This window comes from Sesamum indicum, linkage group LG14 (genome assembly GCF_000512975.1).
Source record: "Sesamum indicum cultivar Zhongzhi No. 13 linkage group LG14, S_indicum_v1.0, whole genome shotgun sequence".
NCBI classification, from domain to species: Eukaryota; Viridiplantae; Streptophyta; class Magnoliopsida; order Lamiales; family Pedaliaceae; genus Sesamum; species Sesamum indicum.
The window spans coordinates 1,907,163-1,931,525 of record NC_026158.1 but is presented as its reverse complement, the minus strand read 5'-3'; the positions used below and the strand labels follow the sequence as shown (position 1 = coordinate 1,931,525).

General features: G+C 35.6%; 1 protein-coding gene and 1 pseudogene across 1 annotated transcript; both read right to left on the bottom strand.

Annotated features, from left to right (window-relative positions):
* LOC105177044 lies at positions 1-5,730 on the bottom strand (annotated as a pseudogene).
* LOC105176785 (probable acyl-activating enzyme 5, peroxisomal) lies at positions 7,220-9,082 on the bottom strand. Its single transcript, XM_011099690.2, has one exon. The coding sequence runs from the start codon at positions 8,910-8,912 to the stop codon at positions 7,260-7,262; it is 1,653 nt and encodes a 550-aa protein (XP_011097992.1). The 5' UTR covers positions 8,913-9,082; the 3' UTR covers positions 7,220-7,259.

Sequence of the window (24,363 nt, the reverse complement as noted above, 5' to 3'; positions counted from 1 at the left end):
TCTCTAGAGCTTTAGCCTTCTATCGTGGCAGAGGTGCTCCTTTCTCTGAGTTGTTTGGTTGAGTTCTTTAAGTTTTCTCCCGGGATAAATTTGGCTGCTGCATGAGCGACCCTAGCTAATAGCCCCTCACGAGCTTTCTTGGGCCTTTCTGAGCTGTTTTTGGAAGAGAGGATGGAATTTGTCTTAATGTAGTTCACAGACATGTATAATTTTCTGGTCAACATGCAACAAATACTCTCGACCTATTTAGTTATAATGGAAAGAAGAGACGACAAAGAGATAGAGGGGAAAATACAAGGAAAAGGATGAGGGGGAGATGACTGTGTGAGATTGCAATTTGCAAGTGACTCTTTCCAGCTTTCACTCATTTCTCTATCTTCGGCCATTATGATTTCCATATCTCGCATGTCTCTCTTCAGCACATTTTCGAGTCTAGCAATAGCCTCTGTTTGCCGTTGCAAGACCTCCTGCATGTTAGCCAGACTTTGTTCATGAATTTTGGTTGATGCTGGCAAATAAACCGAGCCACCATTTAGCCCATCTGCTTGAAGGCGTGACAATGTGAGCAGATTCTGTACCCGTCTAGAACTTTCGCTCCAGATCCTTTTAACTGTCTGGTTATTGCAGCCAACTTCTCTGCTAATTCTACCTTTCCTTTCATTAGAGGAAGACGACTGCCTTTACCCTCCAATGCCTCTATTATTCTCATTATCGTTAAAAGACGTCTTTCAAGTCCTTGCTCTTTCTGTTGCATCCTTTGGATCCAGGGAAGGGTGTCAGCTTGAGAATGCCTTTGTGGAGTATCTTTACATTGCTCTGTGCCATCTTCAGTCTCTCAGAATCTGAGAGTATGACTTCATTGTGGAGCTTAAGTGGTGATTGTGTTATAGTATCTTAATTCTTTTTGCTTAGCAGGCTAGTACGCGATTCATTAAGCTTCCCTTGAGACACTGGGAAAGATCTTTAAATCCCTTCATAAGATGAGGCCACAAACGCCCTCGTTTGGAACTCTCCATGCCTTCTAGCTTTGCTATTGCCTCTGCCCACATAATATCAGATACACCGGCAGGCTTTATCCTGTATTGAGGTGACACTAAACCACAGATGCTTGAATGCATATTTAGGGTTCCTAGGCTCGTCCTTGTACGCATCTACAATCGCTCGAATATCACGATCCGCCAGGGAAAATGGGAGTGGAGCAACTCACGACATCTGAGTAGTCAACTGCGAGTTCACAAAATTCGTCGTCGGCAGCGCATTGTTAAATAGAGTTGGTTGCGCTTGCGATGCTGCAATGAATAACGTTGTAAAATCGAACGGACTTTGTTGTTGTTGAGGTTGAGGTGTCTGAAACAATGACGGGGTTAGCTGCTGCTGTTGGGGTTGGGATGGTTGCGAATTCGGTGTCGAAAAAAGTGAGCTGCCGAATGCTGGAGTTGAAGGTGCACCGAAGGCAGGGATGGAGGAAGGGTGGTGAGTGCAGCTGAGCAGGGTTGAGCTCCGAACATTTTTGGACGGTGGTGGAACCCTAGATTCGCGATTGGGATTTTTGAGTGGAGGTCTGTACTAATGCTGTTGCCGCTTGGGCCTTTCTGAGCATTGTTTTGTTTTTTTTGTTTTTCAAAAGTTGCCTGTGTCTAGGCGGGGGGTTTGGCGGACCCCTACCTGTTTTATTAACTCAGAAAAAATTATTGTGTACAATTGAAAAACAGTAAACAAAGAGTACTTACTCCTTTACAGTCAGACTTTTTAATCAATTTGCAACATCAATTAGTAATTCTAAAACACAAGGTTTATTTGAACCTAGAAAATAAAAAGAACTTTACCTGTAGTCGTGACCATCCTTTCTATTCGGTGGTCGGACTTGCTGTGTGGTGCTCCCTGCCAATCTCTCCCCCAATGCTCGACTAGAAGAAAATCCCAAAGTATCACACAAGTTCACCAGCAAAGGTAGGGAGTGCCTAGTTTATCAAGTCGGATAATACCTCGTAGTATTCCTGTAATGTCCTCCTGATACATAACTCGAGTCAATTGTTGGGAAGCGACGTCCTTCACAAGATGATCAGCCGCTTCATTACCCTCTCGAAAAATATGTCGAACGTTCGATCCTAATTCATGTTGGAGCTGCACAATGCGCACGATCAGATGCTGCACCTCCCACATCCCAAATGCTCGTGACTGTAAAAATTGAAGAACTACAGTAGCGTCCACCTCAACCACTATAGGGGCTAAACCGTGCGTCAGGACAAGCTCCAAACCACGGGGCTAAGCTTCTTGATGTATTGGATCCTCTCCAAGGCTTGAACCTGCTTTGCCCTTCGGCTCTAGAGACTCTCTTACTCATTGGGCCTCCTTTTGTGTTGGGCTTCCTGTTGGAATTTGCATAATTTTGGATATCAAGTATAAAGTATACAAATCAATACATTATAATTTTTTTAGAAAAAAGAAATGAGCTTAAGTTGTTATCAACATAATAAAGAACATAGTATTGTGGTGTTAAAATGATTCGAAATCACTTTTCTAGAAAAAAAAATAATTAAAGTTCTCTAATTAGGGGTATAGTAGTTATATTTAAAAATGGGTAAATTACATTACACCCCCGTCTTATACAGAATTAGCTGAAAACTCTCATCTACTATGAAATAGGCAAAAAAAATCCATATCTTATTGTAAACCCTACAAAAAACCTTTCGTTCCGTTAATAAGAAACGGAGAGTCCATTACATATACTAATTATGCAAAGACGAATGTTTTTTTTTTTTTTATCAAATTTAATAATAAATGTGGTAGAAGATGACACTAATAGTCAATTCTGGCATTTATTATACTTTATTACAAAAATAAATGAGAAAAAGAAAAATGGGAACTTGTAATTTGGTGTTAGGTAATTATTATATTTATTAATAAAATTTGAAGTATCATTTAGTTTAAATATATTTTAATAAGTATATTTATTCTAGAATATATTAATTACCAAATAGCAAATACCAAAAAAGTGTCTCAAATTTCTTAAGTTATATTATTCACTATGAATAATATTTAAGTTAAAATTTATCATTATATGTATTTAACATAAAAGATTAATATTAAAACTTATCAGTAAATGTATTTAAACTGATAATAAGAAGGGTAAAATATACTTTGCTCCCCTGAACTATTCGTCATGTAACATTTATCCCACCAAACTAACAAATATAATATTTACCCCTTGGTTTGACAAAAATACTTCTCATGCCTTGAACAATTATATTATTTTCAATATATTTTAGTGTTTTGTATATTGTACCATTACCAATTTTTTTGAATTAATTTTTTTAAAAAGTGAAGAATTTATATTAAAAGTGGAGTATGAATTAATATATAGTATAGGCACAATAAATATAATATAACCAACAATTCATATATGCTTTTCAAAAGAAATATACAAATATATATATATACTTAACCAAAAGCTAAACATTTAAAAAGAAATGAATAAATACATTTTATCATATTTTTTTAAAGAAAATATGTTAAAAGATTGATATTTAATTATTTATTTTTATTTAAAAGAATAAATAGATAATAACTTAATTTTATCACCAAATTAATAAAATCTTTTCATGAATTTTTTTGTGTGTATTTATTGTAATCATTTATAAGTTAACTTTGAGTCTGTAACATAAATAAAATTTCAACTATTTAATTCACTAATTATATTTTATTATATTATAAATATAGATACTTTTTACAATTAAGAAAAAAATTAATTAAATTTAAAAATACAAAATTACTAAAAGAGAATTTTTGAACTAAATATATATAATATATAACAACAATATTGTCTAAAAATTTAATTGTGAAGGTAAGTGTTATATTTATTAATTTAGGGGGTAAGTGTTACAGTTCATAGAGGCATAGTATGTTTTACCATAACAATAACATTTTTATTCAATTTTAATTTTAGAAAAATAATTTAAAGCATAAAAAATTATATAATTTTTTCCCTTCTAATATTTTTCTTGGTTCTTTCCCTCCCCTGCCGCTGGCCCACCACAAAGTAACTAGCGACTCGTATAAGATATCGACGATTTTTCAATATAAAAAAGTCAGTTTTATTGGAACGGCTTTTGGAGCAGCTGTTTTATTAATTTGTAATAATTTTTGTAATGGGTAGCCCTATAGTAATTAAATGAGCTGTTACAAACTATTCGTAACGGCTTAATAAAAAGCCGTTACAATTTATAATGGTATTTGTACCTGCCTTTGGAGATCGTTACAAATCTACTGACATGAAAAAAAATAAATTTGGAACCGCTTTTATAGCGGCTCGGTAGAATTTAATTTAATTGTTATTATAACGGCCTTTGTAATATTCTTTGTAACGGTTCTTCTCGATATTTGGATCAATTTTTGTAATACTCTTTGTAATAATTATATTGTATCTATTTTGGCCATTGCATTTGTTATTACTTTTGTAACGACTTTTATTAACGGTTTTGAGAACGACCAAGTTCGAAATTGATAACTGTTTTACGCACAGTCTTTGTAACGGTCTGACGATTTTATCTATTGTTGGTGTATTACAAAAGCCGTTACAAATACATTTATAAAAATTATTGTTTATTTAATAAATTTTAATATTTATTTATTTAATATTATTTAATATTTTTTATAAAATTAAATAAATGAATTTAGATAAAAAAAAACACGTAATATAACAAAAAAATAATAATTTAATTATAAAAATAAAAATATTATTTTAAGATTAATTTTTTATAAAATACAAAAGAAATCCTAATTGAAATTATTAAAACCTGCTATTGCGTGTTCGTCGTTGCCGTTGGGTGCTGGGGGATCAATTGGAGGCTCGGGTGCTAGATGATCGGGCCAGTTGGGATCGATGCTTCTGATATAGCGCTCGAGTGCCAATATCCGACCATCTCGGTCGGGGCACTATAGCTGTGGTGGCGAGGGCGATGGAGCAGTCGGATTACTGGCCTGTGATGGTCTAGCAACTGCTGGGCCTTGGAGTCGAGACCGAATACTCGGCCGCTCTACCGGCTGCCCGCTACTGATATCCGGACTTGCTACTCATTCGGGGCCGTGGAGTGTTGAGACGATAATGAAGGCTCTTTATTGCTGTTGTGCTGTCTCTGGCGTTCCTTTATCATCCTTAAGAACATCTCTTGCGAACATGTTAAATAATTAGATTAAAACAATAATTTAAAATTAAAATAATAAATTACGTCAATTACTTTAATTACTTACTACGACATCCTCCACCTTTCGGGACGCTCCACTTGCCGTCCTCCTTCTTCTTGTAGATCTTCTGGAACACCTCCATTTGAGTGACAGGGCGTTCGAGTCGTATCTCCTGTTCAAAAATTATTTTAAAAAATGATTAGAAATATAAAAATTTAAATAAAATTACTAATATGGGTTAAAATACTTACCGTCTTACACTTACGTGCCCCAACTGATGACGACCCACGCGGTAGATGGTTACAGCTACTTCCGAGTTGATTACCCAACTGATTGATACAAGAAATTCTATTACATTCATTCAATCACTATGACAACAGATTCTAAGGGCTTAAATGGGTCTCAGAGCGTATAAGAAATACTGCTATCAGAGTGCTAACAGGGGGCAGATTCCATCTAACAGTTCATTGTCCTCGCTACATACTTCGTCTCCACTGGACAATACTTATGATGACCATATCTAATAACACAATCACCATTGGTCATATCCAAAATACAATCTTTTTATTCAAGTGACTGCACGATTCCTCAAGTTCGAGGACTAATCCCGTATTACCGAAATTGGGAATTCCAGTCATATTGACCAAGCCCTCAAGGCTTCTATATAACGATTCCTGCGAGTCAGTTTAGTCACTCGACTACCTTGCCAACCAACCAAATAAAATTGGACAGCCGACGTGTATCTCCTACCGATGAAACACGGTTGCTAGTCACTATAGGACTCTCAATGCACCACTCGAGGTCCTCGACCTGTAACGTTTCAGACCACCACTTAGAAATTAATTTCATTGCTGTCAAACCTATACACAGTCCAACTCCATGACTTTAAACTTCCAATCTACAAGCATTTTGCTTTAACATTGAAACACCATTCAATGTAAGTTAATAAGCACAACAAAATACTAATGCCTTTTGATGTACTCTTACTACATCCATCATTATAATATTATTTTGATAAAAATTGATAAATAAAAAACAGTCAATTCAATTATAACATTTTATTGTTAGATATATTTTTGCATATCTGGAATTTGATCTCATGTTGGTTTATCATTTCGGGTCTACAGGCACAGGCTGAAAATCCTGCCTTGGTTTAGGGATAACTACCCTACAACATCACTTTTCATGTTACAAGAGTAGGTTCTGAAACATAAGAATTTTGACATCATTTCATGTTACATACCAAAATTCTACCAAATTATGCATTTTTTCAAAATTTACTGTTCATTTAAGAATTTTTCAAAATTAGGTTTATCACCATTTTTCAACAAATAAAAAAAGATCACTAAAAACTTCTATTAGTGAGGAATCGAATTTCTCACGATAACTATGATGAATTTATTATTATAAAATAAATTTAAAATATAGGTTTTGAGTTCTAGTAAAGGACATTAAGTTGTCATAATGACTGTTCATAACAAAAATACTATTACATTTCTTTGGTAATAAGTAGATTCCTATTGTAACGACGGCATAAGCTTCATTGAGGACAAATTTGTTACTAGAATTAATACTATTTTGAGGAATCTGTTTTGTTATGAAATATATTTGTGATGAAAAGTTAAATTCGTTAGACGAACTTCTAACGTCGGTCTTTCCAACATAAAATTGGTAATGTAACGTCCAGTAACGAGTTTTTTTCTTTCTAAATTTGAAATTTGTTATAGTACTTTATGCTCATATCAATATTATAAGTAGAAACTTGTTTTTTTTTTTTTTTGTTTAAATAAAACAAACAAATAATTTGATGCAAATAAGTATACATATATTTAATGAAATAAAAATAATAACATAACTTAAAATAAAAAATTCAATCCAATACAACTTTTTTGCAGTCCCCTACAATTTCCCAGGAAAAGATAATTAAAAAAGCAGGTAAATTAGAAGTTGGTGGAACTATTACTTAAGAAACACGTCTTTATTTTAGTGTCGACATTAATAACACAAGTAATTCCAGCATTTTTTGGATTTGTACTAGAAATTATAATCCACACACACTCAGCTGCGTTGACTCTCTATATCCTGCTCCTCGTGATGGATCCCATTGCTTTGGCCAGCTCTCTGAGAACAAATTTCTGTATTTTTCCGGTGGAAGTTTTCGGCAGCTCCTCCTTGAACACCACCGTCTTCGGCACCATGTAGTGCGGCAGGTTTGACCGGCAAAACGCCACCACCTCCTCCTCCGTTGGCTTCTTGGTGACCCCTTCCTTCAAGCTGAGGAAGGCACACGGGGTTTCGCCCCAGAATTCGTCCGGTCGAGCCACCACCGCCGCCTCGTTCACAGACGGGTGCCTGTACAGAACCGATTCCACATCCACACTGCTCAGGTTCTCTCCGCCGCTGATGATGACGTCCTTGGATCGATCCTTGATTTCCAGGTACCCGTCGGGGTGTATCACCCCGACGTCACCGGTGTAAAACCAGCCATTTCTCATGGCTTTCGCGTTGGCCTCCGGGTTTTTCAGGTATCCGAGCGTTATACAGCTTCCTCTCAGTACAATTTCGCCTAAAGTTTTTCCATCTCGTGCCACGCTTTTCCCTGATTCAGGATCTATCACATCAACTGCCGCCATTCCCGGAGTTCTGACTCCCTGTCGAGCTTTGATTCTGGCCTTCTCAGCCGCCGGAAATTTGTTCCATTTCTTCTTCCAAGTGCAGCAAACCACCAGCCCTGCCGTCTCTGTCATCCCGTATCCGTGAGTGATGACGAACCCGAGCGATTCGATTCGGAGCAGCACCGCCGCAGGTGGAGGCGCTCCTCCTGTCAAAATATAGACGGGCTTTTCTAGGGGCTTTCCGTGGGGGACATTCGACAGCATGTTGAGCACCACCGGCGCCCCGCACATGTGGGTTACATTGTATTTGTGGATGGCGGCATAGATTGCAGCAGCGTCGAATTTGCGGAGGCAAACGTTGGTTCCGCCGGAGGCCGCCATGCCCCAGGTGTAGCTCCACCCATTGACGTGGAACATCGGCAGAGTCCACAAGTAAACGGGCTCTTTCGGGACTGACCATTCGATCAACGAATCCACGGCACCGATGAAGATTCCACGATGGCTGTGAACGACGCCTTTGGGCGACGAGGTGGTGCCGGAGGTGTAATTCAAAGTTAAAGGATCAAATTCACTCTCCGGGCGAACCCAATCAAAATCCGGATCACCATTCAAAATCATCTCCTCGTAGTTCCCATGCAGATGGCTTTTCGATGACCGGATTCCATATTCACCATCATCTGCCATAAGGACAATCAAAGGCCTCTCACAATTAGGTGGGAACAAAGACAGAGCTTCGAGTACTACAGATTCCGACTGGTAATCGACGAAAACAAGCTTTGACTGGGCATGCCGGAAGATGACAGAGATCGTGCGGGAATCGAGGCGGAGGTTGACGGTGTTGAGCACGGCGCCGGCCATGGGGATAGCGAAATGGAGCTCGTACATGGCGGGGATGTTGGGGGCAACCACAGAAACAACGTCGCCCCGTCTGATGCCTAAAGATGAAATGGAAGACGCCATTTTCAAGCACCTCTGATAGGTGTTGGCCCATGTGTAGGTTGTGGAGTTGTAAATGATGGAAGGGCAGTCGGCATAAACAGTGGCAGCTCTCTCCAGGAAATGGAGGGGCGTCAGTGGGCTGGAATTGGCAGGACTTGGCTTCAGCTGATCCATGCACGATGGGTTGAGGTTGCAGAGTTTGCAGGAAATGGCGAGTGTGTGGATAATTTAATGTGACGAGAGTTTGAATTTGTATGCAATCTTTTAAAAATAGGATGACGATCCAATCGGCTAAGTTATCATGAGGACCTTAGTTTCATCGATTGGATTATATTAAAAAAAAATGATTAATTCGAACCCTATTATATATCAATTGATTAAACCAAAACAAGAAAAACATAAAATCAAACTTGAAATTTTATAATTTTTATACAATTAGAACAAAATAGCAAGCATACATACAAGCTATACAAATATGCTACAAAAATCCTCAAGTTAGATACCATGTACGTAACATCTACGAATTTCTATACACAATTATTATTTATTAGTATCAAAATATAGATATTTGGTGCGATAATTTATGCTAATTTTTTTTTACCCTCTATATTTTTCTAAATTAACTAAAAAAAAAATCCTATAATTTGAAAATAGGCAAAAAGAAAAAAAAAACCCTCATGTTTTGTTAAACCCTACAACAAAAATTCTATCGTTAGGAATTGATGAACAGGTTGCACTTCTTTTTTTATTTTTATCTCTCTAAAAAATTAAAAAAAATTATATATTTATCTAAAAATATGAAAAAAATAAAAGATTAAATTAAAATCACAATACTAAATTTTAAAAATCTTAACAAATATGGATATTAATTAATTATAATACCATTATTAACTAACTTAGATATTATATTATTAAAAATATTAAATAAATTATATTTAAAATTATTACATTATAAAAATTATGCATTACTTTTTTATTCAAAGTTTTTCATTTTAAAATTTAAAATTGAAAAGAATAAAAAATAATTAAAACAACACCGTCGTCGGAGGTGCTGTTAGAGAGGGGGTTGTGGACAGTGCAGAGGGGAGGGGGAGTTAATCATATTTAATTATTTTTTTAAAATAATAATTTTATTTTTTTATAATATATATTTAAGATTAATAAATCTAAAGCCTTGAATTTTTGTCTTTTTTATAGATTTAAATTTAATAATTAAAATTAAAATTAAATGATTAAATCCAATGGCCCTCGTCTAATCAATAAGGATCCAACGGTCATTAAAAAAAATATGTAATATATGTAAGGGTATAATTATCTTTTTATTAAAAAGTTAACACCATTAATCATATTTAACGGAGATGACGATTAAACTGAATTTATTTAAACACCAGGGGTGTTTTGCTTATTTTCAAATTAGAAAAGAGTGTTTTCTCAATTTTTAAAATACAGAGTGATTTTATATAATTTTACGGATAATTTATATAATATTTTGTATTTAATTAGAGATTCAGGCAAATAAAAAATAAAATTTGTTGTGTTAAAGTGGAGCTTTGTTGGGGAGATTTTTTTTTTTTTAAATTATAAAATATAGATACATACACACATCAACTTAAGAAAAGAAAGCAAACGAAAAGAGAAACAGAGAGAAAGAGTAGGGGTAGGGAGAGGAGAGAGAAGAAAATAGAATCTTTTTGCTCTCAATTGAAGAGCAAAATTTTATTTTTTCGGTAAAGGTAAATTGTATTAAAAAAATTGTAATGTACAGACATATGGCTGATGTTGTGTGTCATGGAATTTGCCATAATCTGTACAAAGTTATCATACTAATTTTATTTGGCAACTTTGCACTAAGTATACGTAATCTAATTTTATCTAGAATAATCTTAGCCACTGTCGACGGGTTTCGATCCAAATGATATAAACTTTTAACCCATTGGAAGATACAATATCTGAAATTATAGAAGGATTGTGACTTTGAGACTCAATTGTAGAAATAGGCTAAGGTCTGGTGAATACCTCAGCCTCTTTTCGATCTCGCACCAGTTTGTTAACCTTCTTTTCTCTTTTTTATTTTTTAGAAAAATCATAAAACGATTTTGACCAGTATCGATTTTGTCAGGTATTTGCTGGTTTGACCAATTTGCACCGAGTTTGATTGATTTCGGTATTTGTAGTAGAACTAGATCAACTGCATGATCAGTTCCGGTCGGTCGAATTCGATTTTTGAAAATATTAATTGCTTGACATATATATATATATAAACAAAATTATGGTTAATCAAAATTATTTATGAAATTAATGGAATAAAAGGAAATTGGACTTGGTGTATAGTAATGGAATAGATCGATGTTGAGATCCAACATACATAAAATTAAGGATATTATACCGTTTTATCCTGATATTTAGTACGATTAAACATAATTTTTTTAATTTAAAAAATTATATTTGGTACACCTAATATTTATTTCTGCTAACAAATAGATCAATCCATTAGTTAAGATTTATTGAATTCGCTTATATTAGCAAAATAAATAAATAAAATTCAATTAGTGGATGCTCATACCTTTTGACCTGCAAAAATCGATTGTAGTGGTATCACAATATTCACAAGAAGTTAGATGAGAGAGAAGAAAATAATAATAATAATAATAATAATAATAATAATAATAATAATTGAGAAAAAGAAAAGAACATGGGTTGTCTCCCAAGAAGCGTCTTTCTTTAGCGTCTTTGGCTAGATGTTGTTGTGCCTCAACTCATATGAGATGGACACTCTAAATCCACTTCTTCTATGTAATGCACCCGGTGATGGTGTAGATTTAGGAGAACTTGGCGGTCCATGTATGACTTCTTTCTTAAACTTATTTTGTCATGAAATACTTTATTCTTGTAAGTTCTTGGACTCGATCTTTTGGTAATTGTTGTCTTGAATGCTCCTCCACCATCGAACATAATATTTTTTTGCACCAAAGGATCAATAAAATCAATGAAAAAATTAGAATGCACATCATTAGAATATTTCATGGCACCACCAATTCTAAAACTCATAACCTCATTATCAAATTTCATATAGAGAATTCTGGCATCAACATCAATTTTGATTTTTGAGGTTTTAAGGAATGGTCTTCCTAGCAGGATGGATGTAGAATTGGGAGAAATATCCCCCCTCATATCAAGCACATAAAAATCAGTAGGAAAAACCAATTCATTAACTTGCACAAGTACATCCTCAAGAACTCCTTTGGTGTAAACTACGGAATGATTGGCAAGTTGAAGAGCAACCCCCGTTTTTTTTCAATGGGCCAACATTCAAAGATTCATAAATGGTAAGAGGCATAATATTGATTGAAGCACCCAAATCACACATTGCCTTTTCTATTCCAATATTTCCAATTTTGCAAGGGATAGAAAACATACCTGGATCATTGCGTTTAGGAGGTAGTTTTTTTTGAAAAATGGTAGATACATTTTCTCCCTAACTTACCCTTTCATTATCTCTCAATTTGGATTTGTTGGTGCACAATTCTTTGAAAATATTTTGCATAGCGAGGTATTTGTTTAATTGCATTGAGTATGGGAATATTTACCTCAACTTTGAGTGAAGTTTCAAGAATCTCCTTTTCCTCTTCCTCCTCTTTGGACTTGGCGAATCTCTCTGGGAAGGGGGGTTTGGACATGAATACCTTGGGATTGTCCTTGCTGACTTGGTTGGATCGCACACCAAGGAGCCTGCGAAAGGCCATCAACCGACGGATCGAGCAAGGAGCCTGTGAAAGACCGTCAACGAAGACTTCTAGCAGATTACCAAATTGTATATTTTAAGATTAGGAAGATTGTGTCCACGTTGAACATTGTTATTATTAAACATCTGTGGGTGTAAATTCATTTAACTTGGTTTATAAAACTATGTACACCTTTTTTATCCCCTTTCATGCTCATCTGCATGTGTTCATCTTTTCTCTAATCGCAACTATGCAAATCTGTCGAAACAAAAACGTGAACTGAAAAAGACGCGTCCAAAATGCGAACTGAAAAAGACGCATTCAAACAAAGCGCGAACTGAAAAAGACGCGTCCAAAATGCGAACTGAAAAAGACGCATTCAAACAAAGCGCGACTGAAAAAGACGCGTCCAAAATGCGAACTGAAAAAGACGCAGTCAAACAAAGCGCGAACTGAAAAAGACGCGTCCAAAATGCGAACTGAAAAAAACGCAGTCAAACAAAGCGCGAACTGAAACAGACGCGTCCAATATGCGAACTAAAAAAGACGCATTCAAATAACATGCGATCTGAGAAAGACGCGCTCGGGACAATAAGGCATGTCGAAAAAGGACGCGAAACAAGTAAGCAAGAGGATACAATACGCAACGTATTCAAAGGCATAACCTAGTTACGATGACCAGACGATCGAAATCAATTTGGCAAAGGACGTTCTCGTATACGAACGGAATGACCATACAGACAAAGAGAAGAGGAAGCAAAGCACATCAAATCGAAAGAGCAATTTCATTAATGAATGAACATTTACAGGTTCGCTATGCCCCACGGATCAGTTCCCCTAAAATGTACAAGTTAGCGTTCCTGATATATCGAGGGGAAGAAGGGGTCATAAAAAAAAGACCAAAAAATTCTGTCAAAAAGAATGGAGGAGTTTAAGCAGCTTCGTCGTCATCTTTGCCCTCAGCCTCGGCTTCCATTTCCGCGCGTAAGACCATGAATTCGTCATCCTTCAGTTCGGGGTCGGGAGGATAGGGTTGAAGATCGCCATCAAGAGTGATATCCAATCGGCTGCGATCAAAAGACTCTTGGAACCCGCCGAGTTTTTCGATTTGGTACTCGCAGGTCTTATAACCTCTGGCAAACGAGTCAGTAGATTTGAGTTCCAAGGCAGTCGTAAAAGTGTCCGTCTTCAAGAAATCACGGACAACAGCCATTCGAGAATCAGCCAGGAGTTTTCGGTGCTCCTCCAGAGAGATGCGACCGGACTGGCCTTCTTCAAAACCCCGTGTATGGCCTTCTGCCAGTCCAGCCTCCCGGCCAGTATCGAATCCTTCTTTCCTGCCTTTAGCCAAGGCGACTTCCCTTTTAGATATGGTGATCTCCCTCTCCTTCCTGGCGACGTCGAGCTCGCCCGACAAGCATTTGATCTGCTCAGCATAGGACAACAGTTCATCCGCATGCTTCAACACCTGGTTGTCCAGATCCACCACCCGGGCTTGAAGCTCTTGCACCTTCTTATCGGACTTGATGTAGTTCTTGCAATAAGACGTGCATTTCAATGACAAGCTCCGGATGAATGTTAGACCCTGCAAGACCATTGTTATATGAGTTCGAATAGATAGGGGCAGCCCGGGGATAAAAATTTACCTGTAGCATGGCGTGGGCTCCAAATTGCTCGATCCGAATAGGATTGGTCATTACCAGGGAGCCTTGATCGCGAAGTGAGGTCAACGAATTATACACGTCAAAAGGCTCCCCCTCGGCTTCAGCAAAAAGCACCGTGCTAGAGGAGCCATCCCACCTCGAAGGCTTCCCCTAGGTTGCGTCAGGCTGTGACTGAGAGCCCGCTGCAAACCCCCGGGCCTCCTCCCAATGCAAAGCAAGCTGCTCTAGCTTCAAGAACCTGTCTCACTCGTCTTCTTGGCTGAACTTGTCCGCAGCTTCCCGAGCCATCCTGCTCAAACTCTTAGGCCGTGGGGACGGAGATTTTGGAGGATCAGAAGGACCCGCCGACTCCTTCCCCTTCGAATCTTCCGCATGCCCATGTTTTAGCGAAGACCGTTTCTTTTTTTTCGGCTTCTCCCAACCAGCCCTGTCCGGCTTCTCGGACTCCCCCCTTGGTCACCGCTGATAGTATCCAGGTTCAACTCCAGGTCGCTGGAGTTATATCCGAGAAAAGGTAGAGATGGGGTCCCTTCACTGTCGACAAGGATGGGCTGGCGGTCAGTAGGACCTGGCGACACACGGACTTGTGACGGAATGGGCGCTGGAGGAAGATCCTTAGGGGGAAGAAGACCCTTAGCAGTTTGATCCTTAGCAGAGGCGACCTGCTTCCCCTTGGCCTTTGCCTTATCCACTTTGTTCGCAGCCGCCTGCATCCGTAGAGCATTGCGCGAACTCATGATGATGCTATCTGCAAGACGAACAGACACGTAAGCGTGGTAAAACAGGGCGATCAGAACAGCGAGAGAAGAGAAAATCACCTAAGGACTCTTCAATGTGGAAGGACGCAGGAGAAAGCCCAGAAAGTTGTAAAACTTTCTCAGAGAGAAGCTTCTTGGGATCATACTTATAAGACGTTAGACTCTTTATTTGGTCACCTTCTAGCCCCCCTCCACTGGTTTTCGGAAGGGGTTTATACTTGGTCCACTCGTTCTTAAAGGGCCAGACACCTCTAGGAGATCGAATGAAAATATAGCGATCTAACCAGACCCCTACATTCGACTTCAGGGCGCTCAGATACCCACACTCGGGCTTGGCCGAAAGGTAGAAGAAACCTCTACTCCCAGACCGTTTGGAAGTGGTGAAAGTATACAGACTCCAAAAATTGTCAAAATTGGGTTCAAAACCTACGAATTGCATTATTACAACAAAAAGGATGATATGGGTAATAGAATTAGGGGAAAGTTGCATAGGGCATAACCCCAGCTTATTCAAAATCGCGGCCACAGGAGGGGCCAAAGGGAACCGTAGTCCGGCGTCAAGATATTTGATAGAAAAAACACTAAAACCCTCGGGGGGACGGTGCATGCGATCGAAGGTGGCAGGAATGATGATGTCGTAATCGGACGGAATGTGGTATTTCTCTTTAATCCTAAGAACCGATGTCTTTACCTTACTAACCACGGCTTCCCAAGGGTTTTTGGCGAGCCTATCCTGGAACCTAACAAGAACCGATGGGCCAGCTTGCTTATCATGAAGCTTTGAAATAGGAAACTGCTTGTTTCTTTTCGGAGAAGTAGAGAAAGACCCGTGAGCAGACCCTGACACAGACTTAGATGCAGACCCAGACTCGGACCTAGACACGGACTCAGGCGCAGACTCAGAGGGAATGGCAGCGGACCCCAAACCAGGACGCGACTTAGAGTTCGAGTTAGAGCTGGAAGACATCGTACCTTAGAACTGGATGGCTCTGGAAGCTGCAGATCGAATTCGAACTTCGGGCAAGAGCGGTCGCAGAAAGTCAGTATGTGGGGCAGGCGAAACGTTTTGAATGCTTGAAGTATTTATAGGCAGAACACCCTCGGGATACAAGCCGCAGAACAAACCGATGAGACGTGGACACGTGTCTGCAGCGACGGTTCGACTTCCTCAAAGGCACGAGCATGCACTTTGAGAAAGTGAGGGAGTAATGATGAGTATCCACATATCACACCTACAAAAGGACCAAAGCGCCCCTTATTAAGGGCATTATAGTCATTTCGTGATCAGGATCCGCGTATTTTGTAGCAGGTGGGTCGCAGTTGACCCGACCTGGATCGCACAGACTGACCGAAGACCCGGGTAACGATAACCGTTCGATCAGAACACGCGCCGACGAGATAAGGCCACGTGGCCCAGTACTTGACGTACAACTGTGTTCTATAAATAGACCCCGACGCACCATATGAGGTAACTGTTATGCATTAATTGAGACCGAATTCCTAGATCGCATATATTTTTCTCGATCAACCTAACTTGAGCGTCGAAGGGTCATTGTTGGGGACGTGCCCGACGAGCTCACGGTTCGTGTTTTATTCTCAGGGGACCCAAAATCTGGTTCGGAAGAGTTAATCCGTCTACAGTGAGATCGTCACTCGAGATCGAACAATTCGACCCGGATCAAAATGAATTAGGCCAGATTTAAGTTCAAAATCAACATTTAAATTAGGATATTACAAGTGGTGCATTTTGGAGGGAGCCACTCATATTCTACATCAACTTTACATGCGACTTCCCCCCCCCCCCCCATCGGAGACATGACAACAAGATGCTTTGGTAATTTCGTAGTAACATCAAGCATAACACACACACGAGCGAAATCCAGTCTTGTGCATGCTCTAGTGATTGCATCCTGCCCAACCCTAGTTTTGTGTAGTATGTTTGTAGGAGGATCTTAAGTTTTATATGAAGTGGAGGAGGAGGGTATTTTTGGAGCATTGCACTACCAAGAAAGCTGAAATAAGGTTAAAGAAAAAAAAAGGCCCCTACACTCATTTTTACCCTGTCTACAACACCTTCTGTCAATTTTGGACGAAGGGGGCCCTTTTTTTGCAGGGTTTCAAAATTCACAGGGTCTTTTATGGCTATTTATCTAATACAGGTAAATTTTGTGTAAAAATTTTAACATAACACAGGGGATATTATGCAATTTTTTCTTTTATTTAATTATTTTATTTTTCCCAACTTTTGGGTTCACTTAAATTCTCAAGGCAAATTTATCAGTCAGTGGGAACATCCGTTGTCACCAAGTCATCGTAAATCCGAATGCATTCCTCAACGACTTTACCACTGATTTTCGCCCCTCCAAGATATGCACTGAGTCCGCGCAAATGCTTTCCAGAATGCATGAAAACTTGGAACATAGCTACAATTATCCCAAATCCATGTCAATTTGGGAGGAATTTTGTAACAGTTTTATCACGAAACCCACGTCTCCAAGATATCCATCCCAAATACATCCCAATGCATCCAAAATCCGTCGTGAATTAGCAATCACACGGACATGCTGACAAAGCCATCAAGAATCTTGAAAGAAATTAATTTGCGACATTCTTCGCGATGCTACAACGAATTTGTAATGTATTTGGTGACACACGTACCATCACAAATATTCATCATTTTTTTATGATGAATTTTGCGACATGTTTTTTGGTGGTCCATTATCCTATATGATTACCTCAAATGTTTGGTGGTCTCTGAGAAAAGAAATGTATGTTAGGTTAGCTTGGATCCCCAACGATAATCCTCCAATGTCTAAGTCATCTTCGTGATGGTAAATAGCAATCTCAAATAGTAAATGAGATAGCGAGTAATAAATGTATCATACCATAAATACAATGGAATGAGGGTATTTATAGGACTATATATGTCCGTACATATTTGGTCCACATGGTGTCATCTCAAGTTTTAAGTTGTCAAACACTATATGGTTAGGATCTCTGATCCTTGGAGCAGGTTGCCATACAGGTCGGGCGGGTGTGATCAAGCGACCCGACCGGGAGCCCAGGACTCAAATCCTAGATCTAGGTGTTATTTTGACTTACTAAGAGGGTTATTTAGAATTTTATCTTCAATAAGTATGATACACCAGTATCACCTTTGATAGTTAAATATAAAATTCTTAAAAATATTCGAAGGAATTGAATAAAGATAGTTCTGCCGTCAAGTATATAAAATAATCAAAACAAGAATTAATGGCAAGCCAAAAAATAAAAATTATTGGGAGGTCTGAGACATAAACTTCACTACAAGGAAAAATATTAAAGTTGCAATCATGATGAGTATGGATCAACAATGCCATGTAAATATTAAAATTTTGTGATAAGGTTGTATATGTACATCAAAATGTCAAATTTACCATGCCATATATTTAACTAATTAGAGCTGCAATCAACAACATTGGCTACATTTATTATTTTATAATACCGTCATTTCATATTAATTAATCTGAAATAGATTTTTTAAAATTTTCATATGAAGTTCAAATTGTTTAAATATTTAATTATGTACCTATCAATATATACTAACTTTGAAATTGAGCACTAATAAATGAAAAAACTAATAATGGAGTAAAACAATTAGAAACTATGTTGATTGATGTTTTAAATATAGAAATTTATTTTAATAATTTTTCTTTAAAGATCTAAATAAGAGATACTCTTTTATTTATATATTTATGTAACATTCATCTCCTTCAACTATTTTGTATAACTTGTTGTATTGGATTAAGGGATTAAAGAAATTATTGTAATACAAATTTCAATACAATTAAAAAATTTAAAAATTACCAAAACATCCCATTCATATTATAAAATGATACTGAGCTTTTCAACCTTCCAATTTGATTATTTATTTATGTCAATTAAGATACACTAACTTGCCAGTACCTCAAGAATCAACGGAATGATGACATCAATACAAATTTAAAATTTCTAATTTAACAAAGAGATCAAGAATTCACTATCTATATTAATAGCATACAACTCATTCTATGTATATATAAAAATTAAATTTTTTTTTATCATATATTTGGTTATGAAAGAAACTTTTATATAAAATTGACCTTTCATTTTTAATAGGTAAAAATATTCTTAGAATTGTCAATAAATATAATTATTGACTCATATATGATGATGATTTGATGATAATAAATAATAGTTATCACTATACATATTTCATTAATTGTATTTAGTGATAATTATATGCATAATTTTTCTCACTGATACAATTATTGTCATTTAATATATTATTTTAGTGATAATTTTAAAATTACAACTTGATATATCTTAATAATAAAAAATAATCAAATGAAGGAATTAAATATTGTAGGTCAAAATTGGATTCTTGATAAAGTTCATTAATATTTCCTCATTCGTTTTAGTAAGATCTACTAAAGTCGATTAAAAAATCGGTACCAAAGATATTAAATTGGATATAATATGATCAAATTGCTCTTATAAAATACCATGAGATATGAGGATGTCCTACTTACATAAAATAGTGAATGGGAGATAAAATTGAATGTAAAATCTATTTTATAAATTTGTGGGGTATTTAAAGTATTGAACATCTATCCTTGACTCCTAAACAAAAATATTTGTTTAGAGTTTGCCACTTCTACAAAGAAAGTGTTGCCTAGTAAACGAAAAGGGGCAAAGAGTCATGGAATTTGAAAGTTCAAAAACCACAAATAGTTCAACGTATAAGCAATGATACTAATTAGGATAAATTATATTTTGTCATTTGAGTTATGGTTGTTTTTATACTTTGTTATTAAAATATTTTTTTTTTGTGTCAACTTACCATCTCAACTTTTTGAAATTTGCACTTTGTCATATATGACGTTTTTCGATCAATTTTTTTCTTGCAAAGACAACCGCTACAAAAAAATACAGGATTGGGTCTGGTTTAGGAATTATTTTTTTTAAATCTGGGCCGGTTTGAAATTTAGGAAATTAATTCGAACCGGAATTTAGAACGGTTTACATTCTGTCATTATAAACAACGTTCCTAAAATTTAGGGACAGTTGGTAAAGAACCGTTCCAATTGAAATGGATATTATAATACATTATTGTTGATCATTTCTAATAGTGTATTTGAATATGACAATTTATTTATTTTTATTCAAGCACATTGGATAATGTTTGGAACAATTATGTATTTTAATTCCTAATATTTTGGAATAGATTTTGTAATATTCAACCATGAATTTTGGAATTGCATTTATTTGTATTGGTGATATATTTAAAAACGGTCATTGAAATTGTATAAAACTCAATTTTTGAAATAGTATTAGGCATGACTTGAAACAGCCTCTTGTAACTGTATTAGGAATATTTGTATTGGAACACAGTATAGTGTGCGTATTAGTTTGAGTTGCAATATATTTAGGAACTGTCAGTACTTTATAGAGATACTTATTTAGAATTGTTTTAGTAATGGCGTTCGGAACGATTGTAATTTTGAAATTTGTAATACTTTTTTTGCTATTACTAAAATCATTCTTAATTTTTTATTTAATGATAAAATTTTAAAAAATAATTTATTTTATATAATTAATTATTAAAATTAATTATATTTATGAGTTCAATTAATTGATTAACTATTAAATAATGGAATGTAATAAATATTATGAAACATGAACAATTAGGAAAAAAATATTATATTAATATAAAATAGTATCAAATTACAAAATTAAAAAAAAAACATAAAATCTAATCTAAATCCTCCTCATCAGCAATGTACATATCGTCCTCGTTCGGAGCAGGGGGTCTGTCAAAAGTTGTGCTGCGCCGCTAGTGGAGCGGTCAGCTGTGACGATCGCGTAGTCGAGGAGCTGGACTGCATTTTCCTCATTATGGCCATCATGTTCCACCATCATCGTCTCAAGCTGGTTCATGCGATCCTCCATGGCCGATTTTGATTGTGGTAATGGGGTAGTGATGGTGATATGTAGGTCTGGCTGGAGATGTGGGACTCAAAAGCAAGACTAAATACACGATCCTTGTTCTTGCCCACGACTACAGCCAGCCACAACTACTTGTCAGTCATCGCCACTAAAGCTTTCAATTCGGCCGAGGTATCGTGGTCCTTAACTGTAGGTTGAGGCTAATGATCCTTCATCAACTTCTAGAATGTCTCCTGCAAAACAAATAAAATTATTAGAACTTTACCGCGAGAATATTTTTTAAAAAAATAAAATTATTATTGTACTTACCGCTACCTCAGTTACCCATGGGCCACTCCAGCCGCCATCGTCCTTCTTCTTATAGCATCTGGCAAACAATTCCAACTGTTTGGGTGGCCGTCCTAGCTCTGCCTTTTGTAAAACAATAAAATAGTTAACATAATATTTATAAATTAATGATAAACTATAAAAACCATATAATTTACTTACCATCTTCATCTTGTGTATGCCGACAGAGGAAGATCCCCCGTGGTACACAGTAGAGGATGTTGCGGGTTTCACCACCCGGTTCGTCTTATTCTAGGAAGTCTGCGCTAGTCCAGTATGCATGGAGTTGGAGCCATACCTCATTGGCTAGCGAAAGTGGTTTGACTAGCTCCTTCCTGGTGATGGTAAACCGTCTTCAAATGAATTTGCCCGCCCACATGTGAAATACCCGGAACATTGACTCATCATCACAGTTCCACCAGTAACTCATCTACAAAATATCAAATTAAGAAAAAATATTAGTAAAATTCATTAAACAATTTAGATTATAAGATGATACAAAATTATTTTAAAGTACATTACCTTCATGCTCTCGAACTAGAACTGTTGGTGCTCTGGCAGCACCCGACTCAAACATCCCCAAGGGTGGAAAATGTGTCCTCGCACCACCGCATTGATGCACTCGTGGAATTTGCGGTCAGACTTAAAAGAAAATATTAATTAGTGATTTTCAAGATAAATAATACTAAAAAATATTCATAAAAGAATTTACCTTGAATCATTGAGGCTGATATACTGGCGCGCCGATGGTGGGGGACTGCTGGTGTTGCTGGCTTGGAAAGTCAAGATTACCTTCCCTCGGTTTGAGTTCCTCATATTTATACAACTACACTTTGCCCTAACGAGCTGCCACGTGTCATGACAAGGAGCATTGGATCTATTAATCGAACGTTATGGCGCTGATTAAGTGCTTGGATCGCGCTCATGATCAAGATCCGCGATCTCCTCTATAAATCACGCTCATGGGTTTCTCTCTTGCCATATCCGCTGCTAAATTGACTTGAAAGGAGTGACAATCCGTTTTTACCCTTAATGAGGGGTACATTAGTCATTTGGTATTTTCTCCCGCATCAACCCCAAAGTTTTTTTTTTCTTTGTTGCTGTCTTTATTTCTTTTATTTTTTTTTCTATACTAATATATAAGAGAAGGCATTTTTCTCTCACAAATAGAGGTTATGACACCGTATCACCAATTTATTATTATGCTGATAATTAATACCGATAAGCTTTTTTTCTTTGTTGCTTTCTTTCTTTCTTTTATATGTTTTTTTAAATGTGATGTGTTGGTTTATATTATTTTTATTCAAATAGACGGCGTGTCATGACGGTTAGTATAAAAAAAAAAGTTTCTACACCCATAAACTACGGTTACTGACATACCACACTAATTTTTGTGTATGACAATTATACCCCTAATTAGATAATTTTAAAACTTAATTGCAATTACATTTTTTCTTTTCAAAAGTGACTATATTATTTTAACATTACTACACCAATTCTTTATTGTCTCCATAATACTTTATGTTAGTATTCTTTTCTTGTTTTTTTTTTTTTTTGGTAAATGTGATTGGCTGATTTATATATTTTATTTTTATTTATAATATATTTTAAAATATAAAATATTATTTATTAAATACACATAGAGATGACGTGACACACACATTAATTTATAATATGGATGGTATGTCTTGGTAATTTTAAATTTTCTAATTGTAATGGAATTTCGTTATTGCATAAAGTTAAGATTTCTTGCAACAATTTATTTAATCCCTTAATCCAGACAACATGTTCCATAAATAAATAAATAAATAAAAAGTATCTCTTGTCTAGATCTCTAAGAAAAAAATATTAACACCACCTTACAAAATTTATTGGACAATCACATTACCTTTATTTTATTGGATTGTGAATTCTTTTATTTATTAGTACTCAATTTCAAAATTAACATTGATGGATACATAATTAAATTCAACACTTTGAATACGTACTTGTCAACTTTATAACTACAATTTAAAAATTCTATCATCAGATTTAGTCTGCGGGTACATATTTAACTAATTAATAGCAAATGTACATCTTAGCATATAATTATGCTGCTCTTCTTTAATATTTGGTGTAATTATACCTAAGTTTTCTCTAATTTAAGAAATTATATTTAGTACCCCTGATACTTATTTTTGTCTAAAAAATGAATCGTTCCGTTAGTCAAAATTCACTGAATTTGTTAATATTAACAAAAATATTGAAGAAAATTCATATTTACCCCCAATTGACTTATTTGTAAGTCAAACAAATCTTTTCTGACCAATCTACTCTTAGGTTGCATTTGGTTTCAAATCCTTATTACCAAAGATAATTCCAATCTTTTATTCTAACTTTAAATTATAATTTGATAAATATGGATGGATATCAAATTCTTTTTAAATACTGTCATTTGAAATTCTTTCTTCAAATCCAACTCCATTAATCCAAATACACCTTTATATATCTTCACATGCTAATGCATGTGAGCAGGCATATCTTCACCCTTATAAAAATAATTTTATCATAAATTTTTTTTTGATTTGTAATAAATCAGTATAAGTCAGTTGGTGGTAAATATAAATTTTCATTCAACTTTTCTATTAATATTAGCAAATTCAGTAAATTTGTTTGACAAAAACATATATTAGGGGGTTTACGTATAATTACACCAAATTTTAAGGAAAGGTAGTGTAAGTATCCCTTTAATTAATTGTATATGTTATATATTTATAATAATCTTAATTCTATTTGTGATGTTTTTGGAGATTCTGTGTATCAGATGCTAATAGGAAAATATCTAAGGACCCCTTATGATTTCAGAAATCTTCAAAAAAAAAAAATTTATGTGAAAATTAAAGTATCAATTATACCCCTATGATATAAAATAAAGTTCAAAAAGATCCCTGAAGCTAGGGTTGGAAACACACGGGAGTTAATTTTTTTAGCATTTTTGCCCTTCTCTCATAAATCTAATACATAATAATATAGATATTATATAATATATAATATATACAATTTAATAAATCTTAAAATAATATATATTATTTATTAATAATAAAATATTATTTTATATGTAAATATATAAATATATTAATATTCTTATTATAATATTTTTTTAATTAAATTAATTTAAAATTAATTTTAAAAAAATAAAAAAACAATG